At 38.9% G+C, this 22,387-nt stretch overlaps 1 protein-coding gene across 3 annotated transcripts in view; it reads right to left on the minus strand.

Moving 5' to 3' along the window:
- The window catches only part of pex5la (peroxisomal biogenesis factor 5-like a), a 108,583-nt gene that overhangs the window by 33,196 nt on the left and 53,000 nt on the right, over positions 1 to 22,387 (minus strand). For all 3 annotated transcript variants that reach the window (XM_074635248.1, XM_074635247.1, XM_074635246.1), the window contains 3 exons: positions 11,521 to 11,632; positions 2,250 to 2,462; positions 1,026 to 1,149 (listed from right to left, as the gene is read on the minus strand). In XM_074635248.1, coding sequence (XP_074491349.1) covers positions 1,026 to 1,149; positions 2,250 to 2,462; positions 11,521 to 11,632 — 449 coding nt within the window. The remainder of the gene's footprint in view (positions 1 to 1,025; positions 1,150 to 2,249; positions 2,463 to 11,520; positions 11,633 to 22,387) is intronic.

Genomic DNA, 22,387 nt, shown 5'->3' on the forward strand with positions numbered 1-22,387 from the left:
GGTAACAGACTGATGGACAAATGGGCTTCTTTTGGTCCAAAGGGACATTTTTTTGGAATAACGTGTTTCGGAATAACAATGGGCCTGCCCCCTTCTCAACACCAAAAAAATTAACAACAAATACTACTACCTCAACAACCAAATAAAGGACATTATATGGCTTGAGATCGCCCAGCAGCTGGAATACGATGAAGATGGTGATGTAGCTGATATTCACTTGGTAACGTTATATGTTGGTCACGGAAGGAGGCTAGCCCCAGCTTACGTTAGTGTTAGCATCAAATTTGGGGTCCCAGTAGTTTATGTACTGTGTAGTTAACGTTAGCCCCTTAAACATTCTCTGTCTGTGTTTTTGTTGGTCGAAGTGGACATGGCACTATTTAAGAGGAATTTCATTTGGCCTCATTAACAAAAAATGGAACACGGCAACGCCAATAATTTGCATCGGAAACCGGTGTGCATTGTATCCATGTTTCCATATTCCCACAACGCATTTTTTATTGCACTAGTGAGTAATGGCTTTTAGAGTGTGGTTAAGGATAGGCAACTAAAACACTTTTTAAACCTGCAATAATAGATTTTTTGGTCACTTGGGGGCAGCACAACAAGCTGTAAACACACAATGTTGGAAAACATATATAAAGGATGTGGTGCAACTTAGCGTCATTTAGAGCTGAGTTTCTGGCCATCTTGCAAATGTAAGTCCAATATTCACTCTCCTTTTAACTCTTTAACTTTAACTATCTGATTCTTTAGCTGCTAAATGCTCCACTATGTAAACCAGTGTGTTTCAGACTTTCTATGTCTGTCGTTTGGTGCTCGGCAGATAGTGTACAGTTGGTTTTTAGAGCTTTTCTCCTTCTGCTGAAGCCAAAAACAATGTATGAGAATGATAAGAGTCGCCTAAGACAGTAAAAACAAAATAATGAGCTGATCATTACAAGCAACCCATTTCACACACATCTAGTCATGTGATCCATTGTTAATATTAAAAATAATGATTAACTGCTCAGGACAAAACCTACCACAGAAACTCATTGGATGAATTTTTAGAAGAACGCCGTCTTTCCATCTTCCATTTCCTGTTGCCGTTCCTCTCAGGGTTTGGGTTCAGCTCTTCCCATTTATCCAGCGGTGAACCAATGGTAACTGGTGACAGTAGTAACATAATTAAGAATACAATAATAATAGAATCACAAAACAGACAAAATTGACAAAAGAGGCAAATTAAGTGAATTTGTTGTACATGAAAAACACCCTCACATTTATTCAAATGAATCACTCCAAGTCTAAATTTCACCTCTGAAATATCATTCACCCTCAGGACACTCTGTTATCTGTTAATTTGGACAAATGCTAATGTGTTTTTAGCTTTGTGAAAAGGGAAAACATTTCAATTTTGTCATTAAGCAATAACACTAATTTAAAAAAGGAACTAGTTATGTTTTCCATTAGTTGAAAAGCAAACCTTTTGACACCAGATTACAACCACTAATGGAGTCTTTTCTGATAGGACAGCGAGCTGATAATTAGTGCTGTGGGTGTCTAAACAAAAACATCTGCACACAATCCTAACACGACATTAAGTTTTACTTGTAAATGTCGCCAGTGTTATAATCAATCTCACTGCCATGAATTATTCACCACACTGTAGTTTGGCTCAGTCTGCATAATTAGTTCTCATTGAAGACTTTAACCTCTTCAACTGGCAAATAGAAAAGTAATTGGCCGTTTCCTCTAAATGTCTTTTAAGATGATCCCTTTCATTACAGTAAATTGGCTTGATCCTTCTTTGGTGTATCTAAAACGTGTGCGAGGTCAGCTCTTCAGGGGATGATGGAAGTCGGGAGTTGTTGGGGTATGTAGGGGGCTTTTGAGAAACTGGGTGAGGTGGTTGCCAGCAAAGAGAAGCAGGGCAGGGGACTATGTGAAATGATATGAATTCATTTTTATAGATGTGTATGATATTGTATGTATATGATATTTCAGAATAGATCAGGTGAAATACACACTGAAAGTGACAGAAATAAAGGAAAACATTTCACGTTTTTCTGTTAAGTATAAATTCACCCTTGTACATTTAATGCACTGCTGCATGCGGTATAGCTGCGTTATTAAGTGATACCAAGTTACTGATGGCTGGTCTGCATATGCCCATATATAGCCCATAAATAGCATATTAGGAATGTCTATACTTGTGGCTCTTCTAAAAGGTTGTGAGAAATCCAAAGTTTACAATCTGTCTCTACCTGAGTCTAGTGACGCCCTCTCTGGGGTCCTCATGTTTTGTCCTGTCTGTTCAACTTCCACCTGGATCAGCTCCGTCTCATCCGTCTTCTTCTTGTGAGGGTTGTTCTTCTTCTGGCTGTTGACCCGGGACGACAGGGGGCTACGCTTGTCTTTGCTGCTCCTCCTCTCGCCAGGTTCACTGAGATCCAGCAGGTCCAGTGTTGAAGACAGAACTGTGAGGGACATGACAGTAGTTTAGTTAACCAGCCGAGACAGCGTGTGGCTGGTATTGTTTTCAACTTGTGAGTCTGTATGTGTGTCGTCATGGCATCATGTGGTCCTGGAGACACCTACTGTAGCGGGAACTACCACTGAAGCGGTTTTGATTACTTTTCCAAGTATTTTTGTCTGTCTCTGAACAGATTTTGTCAAAGCGATAGCATCACAACCGTGCAGGATGCAGTCAAGAAACTTCACAGGTGTGTAGTTTCGATCAAAATAAAAGCGGAGTTCGAAGATGGGTGTGGTCCGAGCAAGGGCGCCGGAAGTAGAGGGTGAGAAGAAGGTAAGGGGCCAGTCTATCAGAGAATGACCCTACTTCTCACTTGATTTATTACCTCAGTAAACATTGTAAACATGAGTTTATGGTCTCAATCGCTAGTTTCAAGTCTTCTTCAATACAGCATGATGTTCATTTACTAAATTATGGTCCCATATAGAGTCAAATAGCCCATAAAGCAGGGTATGCTTTAGGGCGTGGCTAGCTTGTGATTGACCGCTACCATGGCGTTGTCCGGTCTGGGAGTTGTCCATGTTTTCGTCTTACAACTTTAACCCTTTTTACAGTGTGTTGTTCACAATTCATGAAAGTTAATTGTAACATTTTGGTCGCCCAAAGATTTCTTATTCAGCGTTCGGTTGTAGCTCCATCTTAGCTCCATTCTCTCGTGTCACTCCTGGTTGCAAAAAAACAAGATGGTTACGGCCAAATACCAAGATAGGGACGGCCAAAATGCTGAACTCAAGGCTTCAAAACGGCAGTCCACAAATCAATGGGTGCGTCATGGTGACTACGCCCACTTCTTATAAACAGTCTATGGTCGCAGCTGGTGTGATACCAGCGCAAGATGTCTAGTTTAGTTTGTTTTATGTTTTATGATTTCTAACCAGGATTTTTTGGGGAATCTGAGCAAGAACAACTCAACAGTTTCACATCTTCCCCTTGCATGAGGGACATTAACCAAATGTACTGTAGATTGCACCAGTAATATGATTTCAGTGGTTATTGTCGGTTCATAAAAATGCTTTAACTCCATCTGGGATTTTATAAATGGGAAGGGCTGCATAGTTTCACTACTGATTGAGTTCTGAAGCAGGAAAAGTGCAGTTGAATTGCACACAGTTTGTATATTCAAACATGCAATTTCCAACGTTTTATTACTGAGCAAATTCAGTGTATCACATTTTAGTATTCAGGTAGAAAAACAGTTTCAATCTCTCATTCCCTGTTGCTTTTTCTCTCTATTCTTTTGATGCCTAAAATTAATGCTCTTTGAAATTTGAGACGTGAGATTTATCTGTTCAATTTCTGAATGATGGTCATCTGGGTGATTTTTATTCTTGAATATCAAATAGTCGTGCTTTAATTGTGTTGTTATGACAAGGTTGTTCACTCTCCGGGGTTTTTGAGATTCTTCAAGCTTGTATCATATTTGTGAAGCTTTCCTTTCTCTTTGTAATGAGAAAATAGAACGACAGATTCCCCCCTATTGTGCTGGATGAAGCTTTGATTTTGATCTACACATTTTCTGACATGGCGAGTTTAGCTGTCAAGGGTACTTAAGCTGTCACGGTTTTGCCCCCTGGGTGGACATCTAAAAAATTTGCTGCTGCTCTTTTCAGAGAATCTAAATATACTTCAGGCCACTGCACCGTCTGATAAGGAAAGGCAGCCCCTCGAGGAGCTCCAGTCTGGTCAATTAAGTAATTCAATCGCAGGTTGTTAGAGCGGCAAAGAAGGACAGAGCCTTCTGTCAAGAGGCTCAACTTTTGTCTGTGCTGTTGTCCAGCTTCAGGACTGCAGACTCTGTAACAGTGTTACGATTCTGAGACAGGTTTCATTAAAAGAAGAAGAGGATGTTTGGTTTGTGTAATTATTGGGATGAATTCAAAACCTCAGGTAGTAGCAGAATGTAAGCATCTTGTTTTCTTCTTCAGGGGCCTTTTTTTATGTGCTAGATTTCTTTCATTGCAAAACAATTTCTTATACTTTCTTACCAATTTAGATTTTTCTCTTCTCTACTTACTGCCACTTTCCCTTCACATCTTGTTTATTGAGTATGTTCTGTGTTTGTAGTTTGATTTCTTGTATCAGAATCAGAATCAGAATCAGAATGGTGTTTATTGCCAGGTGTAAGAGGTATACACTAGGAATTTTCTTTGGCATTTTTGGTGCGAGACAAACAGTACAATATAATAACAAAAGAATGGATAAAAACAAAAGAATAGATAAAAGAATAGATAAAAACGTTAGAATAAAATAATAAAAATGTACAATTTACAAATTACAAATTACATTATTTGAGTCAAAAGAGCAGTGGGCTTTGTTCTGCAGCTGGTTTCCAGTGTTTGCTGTAATTTTCAGACCGCATCCTTGGTTATTTTCTGCAAAAAAAATATATACAGTGCTGCAGCTGCAGGAGGACAGTAGTCTTACTCATGTGAATATCTTGCAACTGAAATAAGTAAATTAATAAATAAAACAAAAGCAAACAAGGTGGAAAGCACACAAAGATGCCTAATTCTGGGTGATATTTTTCTACTTAATATCATTATAATGGGAAATTTGTGAAATTTTCTGTGAAGTGCATTTTTCCTACTGGTTGTCATTCATTTCTTGCCTCCAAGGTGAACATTATTATATCTCCTAAATACATCATACACATTACATTGTCAGTGTAATGCACACATTGTACATGAAGCACATGTGGGGATGTTTTCTATGTTAACATGCATTCATTTGGGAGTTTCTAATTAGAGATGCACCAATCCGCTTTTTTTCAATTCTGATCAGATTACGATACCTGAATTTGGATATCTGCCAATAACAATATAATTCCAATATCAGAGCTCTTTTTGCATAAAATTTGCATTGCAATAACATTTTGCATTAAATTTAAATGTATTCCAAAGCAATTTGAACTTTAGGTTAAGTAAGCTTCACACACAAACCGTTTGGAAAAACTTAAACAGATCAAGCGCAGAGCAATTATCAACTTCTAGTAAATTTCTATACATGAGGAGTGCAACGGCAAATTGACAATTCCTTCTCCTTCCTAAGGTTTTCAAAGTGAATATTTGAAATTAAAGTACTCGAGCTGTGTGGAGAAGTAAATATCTACACTTTCAAAAAACCCAATCGATTAAGTCAAAAACAACAAGGAGCATGACTGCTTCTTTAAATCTGCTTTGTTGCAAAATAATGTGTGGTGTTGCCAGATGTTTTATACACACAAATTAATTTTGATCAAGTGATAAAAGGCGAGGCCAGAGATCTGTTTGTGTCAGATGTTGAATAGAGGAAGGGGATGAGAGGTTGCTATGGTTACCATGCAGAGTTGGAAATCAGCTGGAATAGCGTTACATATACGAGAACTTAGATCATTAATACCCACCAGAAGTAACCTAAAGGGTGAATGGTTTATTGAGAGCACTGCAAGTGACTCTCACTGCCTGTTTCATGAGCTGAAAGACAGAAAATGCGATAAATGAAAGGGCAGGCCGGCCGTGTTTTCCCTGTTGAAAGCCAGGGGACCGTTACTGTGAAAATACAGATAGTAATTACGATAGTAAGGTGTTGTTTATCATGTTTATCTCCCATTCTGGGTTTAGAGCAGCCACTCAATCTCCGTGCTAAAGATGCTAGTGTAGCTAACTACCTTCTTTGCAGACGTAACATGGCCGGAGAGACACTCTCCACCCTTATTACATATTTATATGGATCGATGCGTGGATCGGTAACCTGAGTGTAATATCAGATACGTGAATCCGATATCGGATCGGATTGGTCAGAACTCTATTTCCAATGATCTTTATCATTGCTTCCTGATTTTTATGAACCTACGTCTGTGAAAAACATTGTGAACCAAACACAAGGGGTGGCAGCTGTCACCTTAAAGTCAGGTTCAGGTGAGATACAGTAAGATGTTCATAACCCCAGTAAAACAGCCTTTTTATGTATTGGTTATTTGAGGAACCTACAAAGTTTTCTCCCCCATTTCCCAGGACCCTGACTGTGTCCTTTGTACAAAGCGAGCTCAAAACTACAGACACATGACTGCATAATTGGCGTGCTGCTGTTTCATGACAACCAACTGAGAGCATTTGTTGACTGAAATCTCTGCGTAATTAGAGAGTATGCTTGTCTTCCATGCCTTGTGCTCTTTAGAAGACAATTACAAATCAAGGGAGACACACTCCTGGGGAAGGTTGCCTGAAGAGTTTTCAGCACCAAAAAGAAACACAAGCTGTTCATAAATAGGCAATGATGTCAAAAATGGTTTGGCCCCCTCGGGTCTACTTGAAACGATGAGGCTGGGCAGACTATTGCACAAGTTTTCCTCCTCAAATGGGTATTTTAACTGGATGCTTGTATACTGTATATTAATCTAATGGATAACGAGTTGCTCTGTGGTGGCCAATGATCTGATCAAATAAATGTGTCTTTAGCTTTTCAGCTTTTCAGCCCCACAACATAATAAGGACAGAAATGATGGGGTACTGGTCAGAGGTTGACGCTATAGGCTACTAATGGCTGTAATCTTTCAGTAAACAGAGTAGAAGAAGACACAGTTTGCGAACCAGAAACAAAACAAGTTAGCTCTTGGCCATCTAACCCATATACAAGATAATATTGGAGAGAGGTCTTTGGGAGTTTGTTTCAATTGAGCAAGTTTTAATTGTTCTGTCATGTCATGTCATGTCAGCTGGTATTGGCCGTGTTTCATGCCATTCAGAGACGAAGACAAGCATTCGCACCTTATGGGAATATCCAAGAAGACGCCGATAGCAGAAACAGTTGATCAGTCATTTGAGTTAAATGTTCGCTACGTTATAAATTATTCAGCAAAGGTAAAAACCACCTCAAGCGAGCGTAAAAACTAGGGTTGGACCTCCAAATTTGGACCTTCAAATCAGTGTCATGCTTACTAGAGCTGCTAAGCTAAGATTGGGCAATCGCTGTTCAAGGTAAGTGTGTCGCTAATGGTCAATTGGACATTTCCTAATAAGACAACATTTAGATTTACAATTTTATATTGAGCAAACGATACGTTTCAAGAGCGAAGAGATTGATCTCTGAAATTTCAAGCAATCAATTGTGTTCAAGAGAATTCAAAGGAGAGAAACATTGTGTCTTTAGAGTATTCCTGTGACTATTGAACCAGCATGTTAGAACTAAGTGCTGACGAAAGAAAGAAAAGATTTTTGAGAGCAAGTACGGAAGAGAGGGGATTCTATGCAGCGAGGGGTTGTTGATGAGTTTCAGTCTACGTCGGCAAATGAGTAGCGATGGATATCCTAACCAGAGTGAGAAGGACAAAGCTCTGTTATTTCTTCTCAACAGGGGCAACCAGCCGATTAAGTTTGTTTAGAGCTTCAGACTTATTCTCATTTTCTTACTTAAATTTAAAATTTAAGTAGACATTTATTTGACAGGTGTATTTCTAAACCCCAGATACCCATGAAACCAATTTATAATTCATGACAGGGTTTTTAAAGTTCCATCAATAGGCAAAAAGTCCTCAACCTCAAAATCAGACGAAGTTAAAACTGAATGCAAGAGAGAGCACAACATGGTGTAGGTCTCAGGTGGATTAGCACATTTGAGCTGGTAATTATCATTCATTATTGATTTCCTTTGCTTGCTAATTCTTGTTTAGTGTTATTCAGTGCCAGTCCATCACAGTGTGAAAACAGATTGACAAACAATCACGCCTAAACTCCTCTTCACCTGCATGTGTTTAGACTGTGGGAGGAAATCAGAGCAGCTGGAGGAAACCCAAGTGAACATGTGGAGAACGAGAAAACTGCTTACAATGTTTGAACACAAGATGTTCCTCTTCCATAACCACTTGGCACTAATGATTTCATGTACAAAGATTTGCGTTTAAATGGCACATATCTCTACAATATTGCATATAGACTACATAATTAGACAGGATCTGACCATTTTGGGAATTTTGAGATTCATGACCAGTTATCATAGGCCTACGTCATTGTCAGCGGGAGCAGCAGGAGGCACTGGGGAGACAGAAGGTTGAGAGTTTCCCACAACATTCGACCATACTTTGCTTGCCTGAATCAGCACAGTCAGTGGCCAGTTTGGAGATGACACATGTCAGCTGTGCAATCTGGTTCTGCAAATCATTGTCACTCAAAAGATGGTGCAGCTCAGTGATCAAGCTCCCATCCATGTGGAAACCAAGATGGCACTTGGCATCTGTTAAAGTCAGAAGATTCAATTTCTCAACACCTACTTTGACCTAGTTGACTTTATAGTTTATTCATTGAAAAGTGTGCAGTACACATTATGTAAGATAAGAAGACAAGATAGGATATTCCTTTATTAGTCCCACAGTGGGGAAATTTGCAGTGTACAGCAGCAAAGGGGATAGTGCAAAAACAAGAAGCATCAGCTAACACAGTAAAAAAAAGAGCTGAGCAAAGTGAAACAAAATATGAATCATTTAGATAGAAGGAAATGTAAAAATAGGAGCACTATATACAGTATTGACAATAAACAGACTCTTAAAAAATTACATTTCACATGTGCTGTACTGATATCAAGATGTTGCCCTCATGTGTAAACAGTAAACAGCTAATGTTCAGATAGATTAAGCTACAAGGAAAATCTCATTTTGCCAGTTTGGGCCAATGCTTTGAATAGTAGCAGGTGGGGTGTGGTACTCAATAGGCTATTATTAACATTGTTTCATTTTTATCTATAATTACGATTCATACTGTATAATGCATGGCCTCTGCCCAGTTACACCGATAGAAGGAGAATAAGAGTAGAACAGGATGGAACTGACATTCCCATTCAAATCAACGCAGTAGGATGGTCAGAGCGGCAGACATTTTTATGTGTACCCTTGCCAATATTGTAGAGGTATGTGCCAGTTGTAGCGATCTAACTTCCATATAAACTTAACCGACTTACAATAAGTCGCGGATTCGCTGAGGTGAGGTTTCGCAGTAACGAATAAAACGAGCAGTGGAGTAGTAATGTTACGAAGCATAGCGAGCCAGAGTACATGAGTACATTTTAACAACTTAATGCTTCATCCATGCACTCTTGTCACAGCATAGGAAACCACATTGCTATCTCCAGATGAGTGACAACTTTGTCTGGCTCGTTTTCTTTAACCAGTGTAGCATTAAAGCATGGTGGAATTAGCAAGCTAGTTTGCTAACTAGTGGACAGCTGGCTAGTTAGCTAGCTTGCTAATTCCATCATGCTTAATGCTACACTGGATACAAAAAATGAGTCGAACAGCAGGCTGGTGGCCAGCGGGATCTTAACGGTCCCTCCGCCTCACTCGCCGCCACTCCGGAGAAGGAAAAGCTACCCAGCTAAAGCCAGCTGCATCCGCTCTCTGCCCGGTGAGGTGCGACCACACAATACGGCCCCACTGACGTGTTGTCATTATAACAACTAACAATAAATCGCCATTTTCTTTCGTACTATTCAAAGGACCACAGGAAAAAGTTCAATATCCATTCTACTCCTATTCTATTTCTATAGTTACACCACATTGGCCTGTAGTGACCCCTCAAACTTAAGTCTCACATTTTACCTCTGAATAAATGACGCAAAAATGGCTTTATGCTTGGCTGAGGTGGAAAAGTTGGTGGTTCAATGGAAACACAGAAATAAATCATGATATACATGAAACAAACAGAAATGCCATATTTACATCATGTTTTCTATATTGTTTTCCACCATGAGGTTTAACTGTCGCTCTTTTAATTTCATCATCTCGTAGATGCCTCTTCTTCTGCAGTGGTTTAATGGCACAGGAGAATTAGTGCGACCAACTGTTTATCTTGATGCACCCAAATCCTAATATTCGCATAACAGTAGTATTACAGTAATGGATGGAAGCACACATTATTAACATTTTCTTTTTGCCGATTTGCTGGAAATTTGGTTAAAATGTTCTCTACATTTGGATGAAAACCGAACTATTATCAAAGAAATAAAAAATGTTGTTCAAAGGCCTAAGTGGTTGAAAACAGATGTCAGTGATGCACTTCTCTGAGTGTATTACTAAACAGAGAGAGAGCAAAGAGACCCACAGTAATTCAGTCAAACAGGAAACAAGAATGAACCTCCATTAGAGTCGGTATTGCATTTTCCATTGAGGATCCCTTTTTAAATCGAGCACATAAATAGCCGGACATATCCTGTTTAATTATGTACTTCAGATATACAATGAATTACTGTGCAGGCAGACATGCATTATCGGTTGAAAATCAAACTCCCGTGGTTAATAGAGAGCTTTGTTTTGTTCTGTTTCTTCTACATGTAAAAAACATCACATAACATACTCTTTGTGTTGCTGGGTACAGTGATCATTGGTATGATGTTGTGCCTAATAGACACATGTGTCAGACGAATAAGAATCACCCTCCCAGTATTGTTGCCATGGCTGATAAAAGCATGTTAACAGGAGGCAACGTCCAATGTGTCATTCAAGTCTCTCACATGTTAACAACCACAGCATGATATCAAAGATATACTGCAGGGTAATAGTACATTTGTATACCATATTATTCTATTGACATGAAGCCTGGTCTTCTTGGTTAAAGGGCATCTTAAACCCAGTTTCCACTGCAGGAATTTTGCCCCAGAATTAGGAACCTTTTAAGGAACTCATTGCGTTTTGACCACAGGTACCAGGGTCTAAATTAAGTTTACCCCATAGATACTACCCCCGCGACCACCAGCAGCACTCATCCCATGTCATGTTGCTTTTCCATACGTCAGCGTATTAATTTGCTTAATCTTTGCAGGTCTTTAGACCGCTATGGAAACACAGACAACAACAGGCTGAAGGAATCTTTTAGTTCCTTGAAAAGTAGTCCCGGGTCTAAAATTACCAGGATCTTCTTGGTGGAAACGGGGCTGTAAACGGCAAATGACGTGTAATACTGGGTAGTCATCTACGTATGTTTTCACATCGTCAATTAGATAGACTTTTTTGGAGACTGAAATTTTCTGTACTGTACCGGCTGTGTTGGAAGTCACTGGGCGGGAAACCCCATCACACTTGGTCTCGCAGAGGAAATCGTCGATGGAGGGACTTAAAAGCGGGCGGCTCTCTTGTTGCTCACTCACCAGCTGTAACGGCAAACAGACAAGACAGTTCAGACTCTCACTGAGCATGAAACTCCCATCGTACAAGAGTCCCTGGTATGTTAACATGAAATGAAGTTCAGTCCTTTTGGGCATGATAGAGATGACACCAGTGGCCCTATACTGACACATCCTTGCACTTCAAAATGGTTAAACATGTGTGTCTTTTTAGGAAGATAACACACATTTGTGCTCCTTTGCAGCACATCATTTATTCACAGTGTATCTATGTCTCTTGACATAGATACACTGAAGTGATTCAAGTGTGTGTTGATCCACTCAGGTGTCAGGGATGTTAAGAGTTTGTACCTGACTGGGTTAATGTTTATGTGAAGAGCACAGAGAGACTTGACATGTAACCAAGACCACATTCAATCATGTACTGTGTATTTTGAGTCATAGTAAGGCCCAGTGGCTGCTCTTCGTGTGGCAGTAATGTTTGAACACTGGCATATGGTTGTATTGCTGCATTATTATGGGATTTGTTTTGAGTAGTAGCTGATGTTGCCCAAATTTGCAGCTACAGCCAACTTCTTTTTAAAGCCTTTCTGACAGACATCAAAACACAGCTGCTGGCATCTTAATCACACAATCACATCGTTATGTTTGCATGCACACACAACACGGTAATTGGAAAATATCCGTGTAAGGCAGGAAATTGGACCATGTTTTTACATGCACTGTAATTAACTGGTTACTGTAAAACCTGTCTGTTCATACAGCGGGTCTGCTGTGAGACATCTCCCCAACCCCTACCGTATTTTTGAAAGCCAACCGGCGCTTTTAATGTGTTAGTGACGCTGCTGTTGCCTGCAGAGCTGGTTTCTTTTTCCATTTTTTTCAGAGCATTTGCGCAGGTAGTGCACTGAGGGGACAGGCTTTGTAGTGAGGGAGAAGTTTTCAGTTACAGTTTTCCTGTGAACGTGTACAGTACAGTATGGGTTTGAATTTTACTGTTCGAGCTGTGGAAACCAGTTTTAGTTGCAGTTTTAGTCAAACTTGGGTGTAAAGATCCTGCACACCCACACAGTGTTTTCATTATCTGACTGATTAGATCTCTTCTCAGGTTGAAGTTGGGTCTAGCGCTGCTGAAATTACATTAGGTCACTAAGTAGAGGATCATCAGGTTCATTGCTGTGAAATAAACCTCGACAGGGCGATGCGGCACCCTGACGTGCCTGTGTCTTGCATCGCCCTGAAGAGATTTATTTCACAACAATGACTGGCTCGCTGTACATTATCTGACTTATTACACGGCTACTAACTTAAAAAATCAATAATTTGACACAAAAACTGGTCCACCCGTGTCCGACATCAGAACTGCGTCCATAGCAACGGTCTGTTATACATAGCACAGGTCTGCTATAAAAAAATAACATACCGTAGAACGCCGTAACTGACCAATCAGAATTGAGTATTTAACAAAGCCATGTTATAAACTACATTAACCAATAAGAACGATAAAATAAACATTGGCGAAAATTCACCTTCGGTTCACTTCCAGTCTATGCGAGGAAAGGGGAGAAAAAAGCATGTTTTCATCTTTTCGAGTTCATTCTGGTGACCTTAGACCGGCCAAGTTGCGGCCTCAACCAATAGCAAAGACGCGTGTGTGGTTCACCCATGGATGTGTTATAGACCTTATATCCATCCATCCATCCATTATCTGTAACCGCTTATCCTATTCAGGGTCGCAGGGGGGCTGGAGCTGATCCCAGCTGACATTGGGCGAAGGAGACTCCAGACTATCACGGGGCTTATAGACCTTATATATAGTTTTATAATACATCCATGGGTTGAACCCACTTGGTACTGCCCACTTTCAACATGAATATCGTGATGGTCACTTGTCTGCATTAGCACATGTGTAACCGTGCCCCAACTCTCCCAACGTAAAGGTGCGCATAAACCAGATTTTGTCTTGGCAAAGTTTTTAACGTGTGGTGTGCAGGACAGGAAATGGCAAGGCTAGGGTTGTAAACATAAACTGCAAGAGCTAGCATGGCTAACATCATCATTGTACAAGTTGTAAGTTACGCGACTTCTTATCAAATCAATTTATTGTCATTAACCTCTATCACTGTCCTTACTACAACCAAGCAGCATCCCTCCTTCTCTGCTGCTTGTTTTAATTTGCCATCCATTAATATAAATATGACTATAAACAATGAATATTTCCTGAATGGGAGGTCAATCCCACTCCATCTTTTAAACTAAGACCTCTAATCGGGTATGATAAGTGAAAAAAAACTGTGATTGGACCAAAGGTGTATAGGGTTTTTGATATTTAGGATTCTACTTTTAGATACAAGAAAACAACTGCAAACATCTGCCATATATTTGCACTGCTTTTACAGTGATACTTTCCTTGTTTTAAGTCTTTGTTATGCAGATATAAAAAAACAAAACCTGTTGGAAACTCATGTAAGTGTACACAATTAATGAAACTGTGTCTCTCATTTACATTTTATTTATGAAATCAGATTACTACAGAAAGATGACCAGGTTACTACAGTGCATGAGTCCTGTAGTCATTGAGAGAACCATTGAGATGAGCTGGGCTGAGAGAAACCTGCTGGATATGTCCCAAACAATAATTGCTTAACCATTATTGCCTATCTCACCTTCCAATCCATGAAAATGCAAATCACCTTGCTTGTGATGCACCAATTTGTGGGCTTGCCAGTGCAGCTGCAGAATAGGTTGCATCCAATTCATTACTGATACTCTGAAGCCTGAAGATACTCCAGGTGCAGCTGGCCACAATTTACAAACCAATAATTTATAATTTGGAGGTGAAAACCAGTTTTGTCCCGTAGAAAGCGCAAGCCACCACTTTTGTCAGCCTGTGTAGCGTGCATATACATAATGCTGGCAGCGAGGAAACATGACATTTACTATTGTAGCTCTCCAGGCCATGTTCGCAAGCAGAATGTTAATGAAGGTGCTAAAATCTTAATTACCAATCATGGAATGGACTGCACACAACCTGCCATATGCTTCATATGAAAGGTGCTGAATGGGGTTTTCATGGTAGGTAACACTGTAGGTGCCCTTAAAATTACAAATGTATAGTATATCCATCCTGTGTGATTATAGTATGGATAGTATAACATTTAACACGTCTTTTGTTGAAGTTGGCTTTACACCTTCTTTGTGGGTTTCCTGCATACCCCACTGCTGTATGTGTGAAAATCCGTAATGGCAAAAATGGTTCCAATTTTTCTTCCTTGAAATATTTTTCCTTTCTTCTGACCTTACTAAAAACCCAATAAGTAGAAAAGTATTGAAGTGGAAACTAACTGGGAACCACTTTTGATGAAATACAGAAAGACAAGTACAAAAATGACCATGAAACATTGTTCTTATACCAAGTAAGGACATATTTCATGGTTTTTATGCTATCTGGACTATGCATGAACAAATACTCAGCTCTGTTTGTGTTATTTAGCCTACCCTCATTGATAGAAAATGGGTGGACAAAATAATAGAAACACCTGTCAGTATAATGCAATACAGTTCAAAAGCTCCACAAACTGCAGCCTCTAAAATAATCAAAAAAAAAATTCTAATAATACAAAAATCTATAGTATATTTACTAGGGCTGGGAATCACCAAAGGCCCCACGATACAATATAATCATTATACTTGTGTCATGATATTATGATAAGATATATTGCGATTCATTACCTTTTTTCAACTGCAAATTAGTTTGTTTGTCAACATCTGTTGTATCTAAAGAGATACAGTTTTCACTTCGTTCATCACAGAGATTTTTCTGAAATTGACCATGTCAATTTTTCCTTGCCAAAATTTTCCATAACTTTGGAGCCTTATTTAATATTCTTCCCAACACGCTAACATGACATGGTCAAATTGATTCAATAGGTTTCCTAGTTTCATATAATACCAGTATCTTCACTCTAGCTTTAAGACTATCGCGATATGCTGTATTGATTTTTATATGGGATTTGGATATGGGAGTAATAGTGTGACGTAACTATCATCACCAATCACAGATACAGACAGTGCACATGAAAATTCATTATACAGTTTATAACCATGTTTTATCTGAGATCCCAAACAGAAGTAATGGGTCATTTTCTCTTGCGGTCCTCTGAAACATGTCATCAGTTCACTATTGTGTCTATAAGCAATTCTCATAAAATATGGAAAAAGTCATGAAGGTGTTAAAAAAATGTTATGTATGTTTTTTAGCTATTAAAGGCTTAAGCCACAAAAGAGAAAACTAATGATAATTCATTAGGTGGATATTATGAATTTTGCTTCATGCACATCTGAACAACAGAAATGTTTCTTCACTTAATAATGATGTCCAACAACAGAGAGGAGTGAGATGAAGAAGATGATGATAACTAGTTTGGAATAAGTTTATTTGCTGTACAAAAGAAAAATAGCAGAAACTTTTGCAGCAGACAGAAAACCTTTGAAAAAAGTACATGAATAATATCCAGAGAGGGGTCATTACTTTGCTGCGCTGCAAGAACGCTGACCCAGCATAGGTAATTAGAGTTTGTGCTGTTGTGGTGTCAGAATAAAGCTTTGGTTCATGGGAAGTCTCCCAGTGTGAAGTAACCCGATTTCACCCTCCGCTGCTGCCGGCCCATGCATTCTCCCCCAATTTTGGACCGCAGCGACAAATCATAGGATGAGAATACACCAGGGTAGACTTGTTTTTTAAAGGTCGAATTTATCCGGTGATTTACGGTCTGTGCTTTGAAAAGTGTAATTGAGTCTGAGTGAAGGCTGAGCCACCGCTGACTCAGTTACAATTGTTAGTGTTGTGAAAGAGGCAGCTGCCTCATTTCATCTTCAAAACTTCACGAAACCTGAATAATAACCACTCAACTGTTGGCCTTTAATGGAAGAAATGAATCATTTCAAACGGCTTCTGTTGCTTTAATTAGATGATTTTTACCCGTATTCAGCTGATTTAAACACAACCTAAAACATGTACAGTAGTAGAAATAATTAAACTGACAGACCCAACGCCGGCAGCGAGCGGAGAGGAGCCCTGCTTGTCATTCAGAGAAAACAAAAACAGCAGCATTCATCCGCCGTGCTATCATTATTCACCACATCAAAACACTTTTTCCCTTTTAGCATGCGTGTGTGTTTGTTGTTGATGGGAGGGAGGTATAGTGGTCTAGCTCACTGTGTTGTGTGTAGGCTGCTGTGTATATGTTTGAGAAAACTGGCTTCTTTTTATCTTTTAGAATATTTTAACTGTCTTATTTCATGATATAGATTTGGTTCACTCTCCCATGCAAACATGCCTGGCAGGTGTTGTGGGATATCTGATACTTTTATGTCTAGACAATTACAGCATAAACAGTTAATTGATTTGTCTGATTGACAGAACATTAACCTGCAACAATTTTGATAATCGATTAATCTATCATTTAAATTATTTAATTTATTGAGCAACAATTCAAAACTTCTGTTTGTGACAATTTGCTGTCTTTCTTTCTGTTATTGGAGCCCTATAGAAAAATACCACTTAATCGATTCCTGTGTCTCCTACAGTATGGTCCTGGAATTATGATTTAATAAGGACAAGGTATTTGTTTATTACGGTTTATTAAGGCTTTCAAATGTATCAGTAATGTATCTACTAATGAAATCAAATGCAACCTAATACACTACTGTACAGAGCTATAATGTTTAATATCAAGAAAATCTACAGGAATTACACCAAAATTTAGCGTAACTTTGCAGTGTTATTTAGCATTCTTCTAGTTTGTACCAATCGATTCCTTAGGTTTTATAGTTTCATATGATACCAGTACCTTCACTCTACCTTTAAGACTGACCAGTACAACCTCTGAAAGACAGGATAGTGCACTGTTAAGAGGTTAATAGTTTATATAATAAAAGATAGATACTTGACATGTATCGATACAATATTGCCACGCAAAATATTGTGATACTATGCTATATTGATTTCCACCCCCAACCCTAATCTACAGTATGATATATTATTGATATTTTACATTATAGATAATAATACAAATATAAGATTTCCTTCTGTTTTGTTGTGTTTTAAGATTCTTTATGTAAGACATTTTTCTGTTTTTCCTGAATTCAACAAATCAAATGTAGCTCCATCCAAACAGCTTCTCAGCTGGCTGGTCCATTCAACATAAATGCAGCTGAGCTGCATGAATATAGTGTACTCTTGTGCAGACATGGTAGCTGAGGACTGGAGGGGGAGAATCTCTTAACAATGTAAATGACATTCATAAAAGTACATGCTCGCAGTGGAACCAGAGAAACATCTGTCAGTGAATAAAAAATTTTGTGATTCTTGTGAAGCATCTATTTTAGGGACATCTGAGAGTTAGAGTGTGCATTAAACAGAGGTGGACTGTTAAACCCATGCAGTCTGTGTGAACATTCCCCTAATGGTAGATGACCTTGGATTTCTCCACTCTATTTGTTTGAGCAATAAAAATGTTTTCTTTTGGCAGACTGAAGGCTTCCCTAAAGACTCACTGTTTTTGATGTTGTGACTGATTGACTGAAGGTCAGCTCTGTCAACGCAGCAGCATGCTGGACAGTTATAAGCAGCATGCCAAAAATCTTTAAGTAATGCATTTATTTCATGAAATAGTCTGGAGGTTTTTAGAGAATAATGAGAGATGTTGACAGAATCTTGGCTAACAGCCCTGCTGAGTCATGTTCACTGCTGAAAGTTGGCAGCGTTAGCATATTCTCAGAAAATACGACATGGTGTTTAGTTGTGAAATGAGAACATCATTTTTGATATACTGTAACCAGCTTGCCCCTTAAATGATTCTGTGAGGATTATAAAAACAGGAACTCTTGTACACCACTTCTTCTGGGTGAAGTATCTCAACATCCATTGGATGGTTGGCCATGAAATGTTGGTGACTTTTCCTCTAGTGCCACGTGTTTGTCGCATCTAAAGACTTTTACACACAAGCAGCGCATTTTTTGTATGATTAATTTACACAGCAATGTATTTTTTCAAACAGTTTTTTTTCGTCATTAGTACTTTCACACAAGGCATACTTTTTTTTTTGGAATAATGTAAAAGATGTTTTTTGCTTAGCACCGTAAATAAAGACAACAACCAATCACGTTGTGCAAAACAGGTTGAGTTGCGCCTATATTTATGAAACAACAACATGGAGGCTCCGTAGTCAAAACCAAAACGGCAAATTGTATTACTCCTTACAACCTTGAAAAAGGTCCAGATCCACTCCTTCCAATCTTACCTTTCACAATAAAAGCCCAAGACATATATTAGTCACAGGCAAGTATTTTGCATTTTCGTGTTGTTTATCCGCCACGCCCCCGGTGTGCAAAGGCCGTAATATTGGCAAAAGTCAGATTTCATTAAAAGTTTGTGGCTGTACAATGTACATCAGCATTGGCAGTCTCCTGATGGAGACACTGCACACTAGATGATCATTGTAAATGGTCTTCAAAGCACTTCCTGTGATTGCCATAGGGGCCAATTTTAAATAATGGTCTTGAAACGATGAGACCTCTGCATTTTCCTCATCTAATCATCCAGAAAATGGGGACAGAAGATCTACCGCATTCATCTGGGGAGATGCGTCAGGCCCTTTGTTAGCAGGTAGCATGCAAACGCCAATTATAGGTCAACTCTTACGCCAAGAGAGCAGCTTCCTGAGCTGTTTGCCCATTACTTTCACTACAAGGAGGTTACCGTTTTCCCCCATCTGCCTTTTTTCCTCCTTTGCTCCGCTTCTGTTTTACCTTTTTGCTCGTCTCATATGCAAATCACTTTGGCACTTTGTTTGTTTTAAGAAGTAATGTAGAAAATGATGTAATGGAAAACTTGAGCTAATTGTGCCGCTTGGGCTTGACTCCAAGAGATCTCTCAGATGTTGCTGTTAAGGGAACCGTGTACCAGTTAAACTTGTCAGAGCTTTGAAGGCGGGGAGGTCGAGGTGAGGACGGGAGGAGGTGGAGAGGATGGAAAACACTACATAAAGGGAAAGGTGGATAAAAAATATCAAAGCAGAGGATGTACAATAGCTGTTAGATAAAACCTGGAGGCTATTTTAGGGATGGATGTCTTGAGAAATAATTACAGCCATCATCTTTCAGTATGTGTTGTTCAGACATGGAACATGTTGTGATCAGGAATTTTAGCACATTTAACTCTCCAGAATCCGTATTTTTTAAATGCAAATTTTTATTTTCTTGATTCTGATATATCTGTGTGAACGGTGTCTGTAATACAGAAGGTTGTTTACTCATTACAGTTGTGTCGAAGCTGTTGTTGTGGGTGGCAATGAACTGTTCAATGTCCTCCCACGGGTCGGTGTTCTTGAGTTCAGTTAGTTGGCATGACTCATAATGGCGTTACATGGTTTGTCCTTAGGCTGCACAATTGAAAATGAAATTCTGAAAAAGTATTGCTAAGACTGAATTTTCTACTATTGTGCATTTTACTTTCTTTTTTTTTAAATAATAAGGGTGGTATTATTCTGTATTATCGTATATTCAGCAAACCCCATGAAAAGACCTAAACCAACATAGCAGTAGTCCATCTCTTAATACTTTCAAATTTCTCTGCCCTGTCTGTGGCACAACAAGCCAATTAATTCCTACTGAAGATGCAAATCTTGAAAAACAGGTCATAAATATATAGTTTTTCTAAAACAGCAGGGCACTCTAGCTTTTTTGCAAACGTTACTCAAACAGGAGGAAGTAGTGCATTTGTTGGGGACTATTTTTAGCTGCAGATTAATACACATTTGGTTCTTCTGTAAGTATTTATGGCACCAGAACGATGTGGTATTGCCTCAAAATAAACTACAGTGCCCATGTTTATTGTAATGAAGGAACATGTCACCCAGTACAACAGTGTAATGTATCCTCATACAACGGTTCATATGATATCCTATGAAAAGTTATTCCACATTTTTCGTGCGTTTTCCTACGAATGTCCAACAACACGTCTATGTCCGCTCGTTACATTCATACAGTCTTTTCAAAATAAACTTCATTCACAGGAAACAACTTAGCAAAAGATTGTGGTTTGGGTTAAAATAACTATGCTTGAAATACTTTGTTAGGTTTAGGCAACAAAACTACTTGGTTTGGTATAGGAAAAGATCGTAGAAGTGGCGTTTCTTAAATACGGAAGTTAAGTGACTCACACGGGATGCGTTTTTTGACCCATCCATCCACCCCGACCTCTGCTGCGTTTGTTGCTCTTTATATTTCCTGGTTCATGATTACTTGGATTACATATGAATTGATTTTGAGAGATATATACGAATTACAGTGCATTACTTTTCATAGGTATAGCTACGAATGGTGTATGAGAACAGCCTGAACGGTGTAGCTCATTGAAGTGTTTTTAATAGTTTTCCTGAAGTCAGACTTAGAGAAATAAGATGTATCAGACTTTGGCTACACAGACAGTAGAATCAATTCATTGCTACAGTAATTTAGGGGTTTTCATGGGATTTGTTGACAATAAGAAAAATATCACCAGCTTTTAAGCAGCAAATACATTTTACATGCAGTAACATGCTCCTTAATTTCCCAGTAAAGTGTGGTTTGGTTTTGTACAAAATAAGTGACGGGTTTCACCGTTAGCAGCATGTTTACTCTTCGGAATTTAGTCTACAAATTAAGATTGATATTCACGTACTATTTTATTTTACCTCTTCAGTTGCACTAAGGAATGGGAAACTGTTTAAATCATAATTGTGGCTGTTGCTTTAGATCGATAGTTAGGTGTATATATGACGTCTGGTTTCATGCTGCTTCCTTTGACGTTTTCCTCATCTTCTCATAGAGCTTGGACTGAGCAGAGACCCCTGACTCTGTGAAGCCCAATGAGATATTGTATGTGATATTGGGCTTTACAAATACACTTGACTTGACTTGACATTTGGCGTGACGAGCCACAGCCTGTCACTTAGCCTCTGTCACTCGCTAAGTGACATCAAGCTGGCACAAGATGCCTCTCAAACTGCAGCCTCAGCCACTGGAGAGCACTGCAGCAATCACAAGTTGACTCTGGCCATGTGGAAACAAAGATGTCAAAAGATCAGCTTGAAACTGCAGTTATTTCAATTTTGTGTTTGTTTTCTGGAAAAAGGGGTTTAAGGAAAGTGATATACAAACCATGCAAGTGAGAGGGGACTCATTGACATGGAAATCTAGGGATAAAAATGAAATTCTTTACATAAGAAAGAAAAACAAATAACCCAATCTGGTTTTTTTTTCTGACATTTGCTTTACTCAGTTCAGGCATGAAATATTTACCAGATGAGTACCACGAAGCAAATTTGACAGCGCTTAAAGCCCCAGTCATGGATAATGGGTACCACGACAATGGTTATCAACTTGCTTTGTTAACCCCAGTGGGCAACCTCCGGGTCTGAAAAGTGAAGCCAATGTGGAAGTGCCTTAAACTTGCATTCTTTCTAATAGCCAGCAGGGGGCAACTACTCTGGTTTCAAAAATAACAATAATAACTTGATTTATCATTAATAGTAAACATTGTAAACATGATTTTATGATCTCAATCGCTAGTTTCAAGTGTTCTTCAATACAACATGATGTTCATTTAGTAAATTATGGTCCCATTTATAGTAAAATAGACCATAAAGCAGGGTATGTTTTAGGGCGGGGCTACCTTGTGATTGACAGATTGCTCCCATGGCGTTGTCAGGAGTGGGAGTTGTCCGTGATTTTGTCTTT

Source organism: Sebastes fasciatus, chromosome 5 (assembly GCF_043250625.1).
Source record: "Sebastes fasciatus isolate fSebFas1 chromosome 5, fSebFas1.pri, whole genome shotgun sequence".
Lineage (NCBI taxonomy): Eukaryota > Metazoa > Chordata > Actinopteri > Perciformes > Sebastidae > Sebastes > Sebastes fasciatus.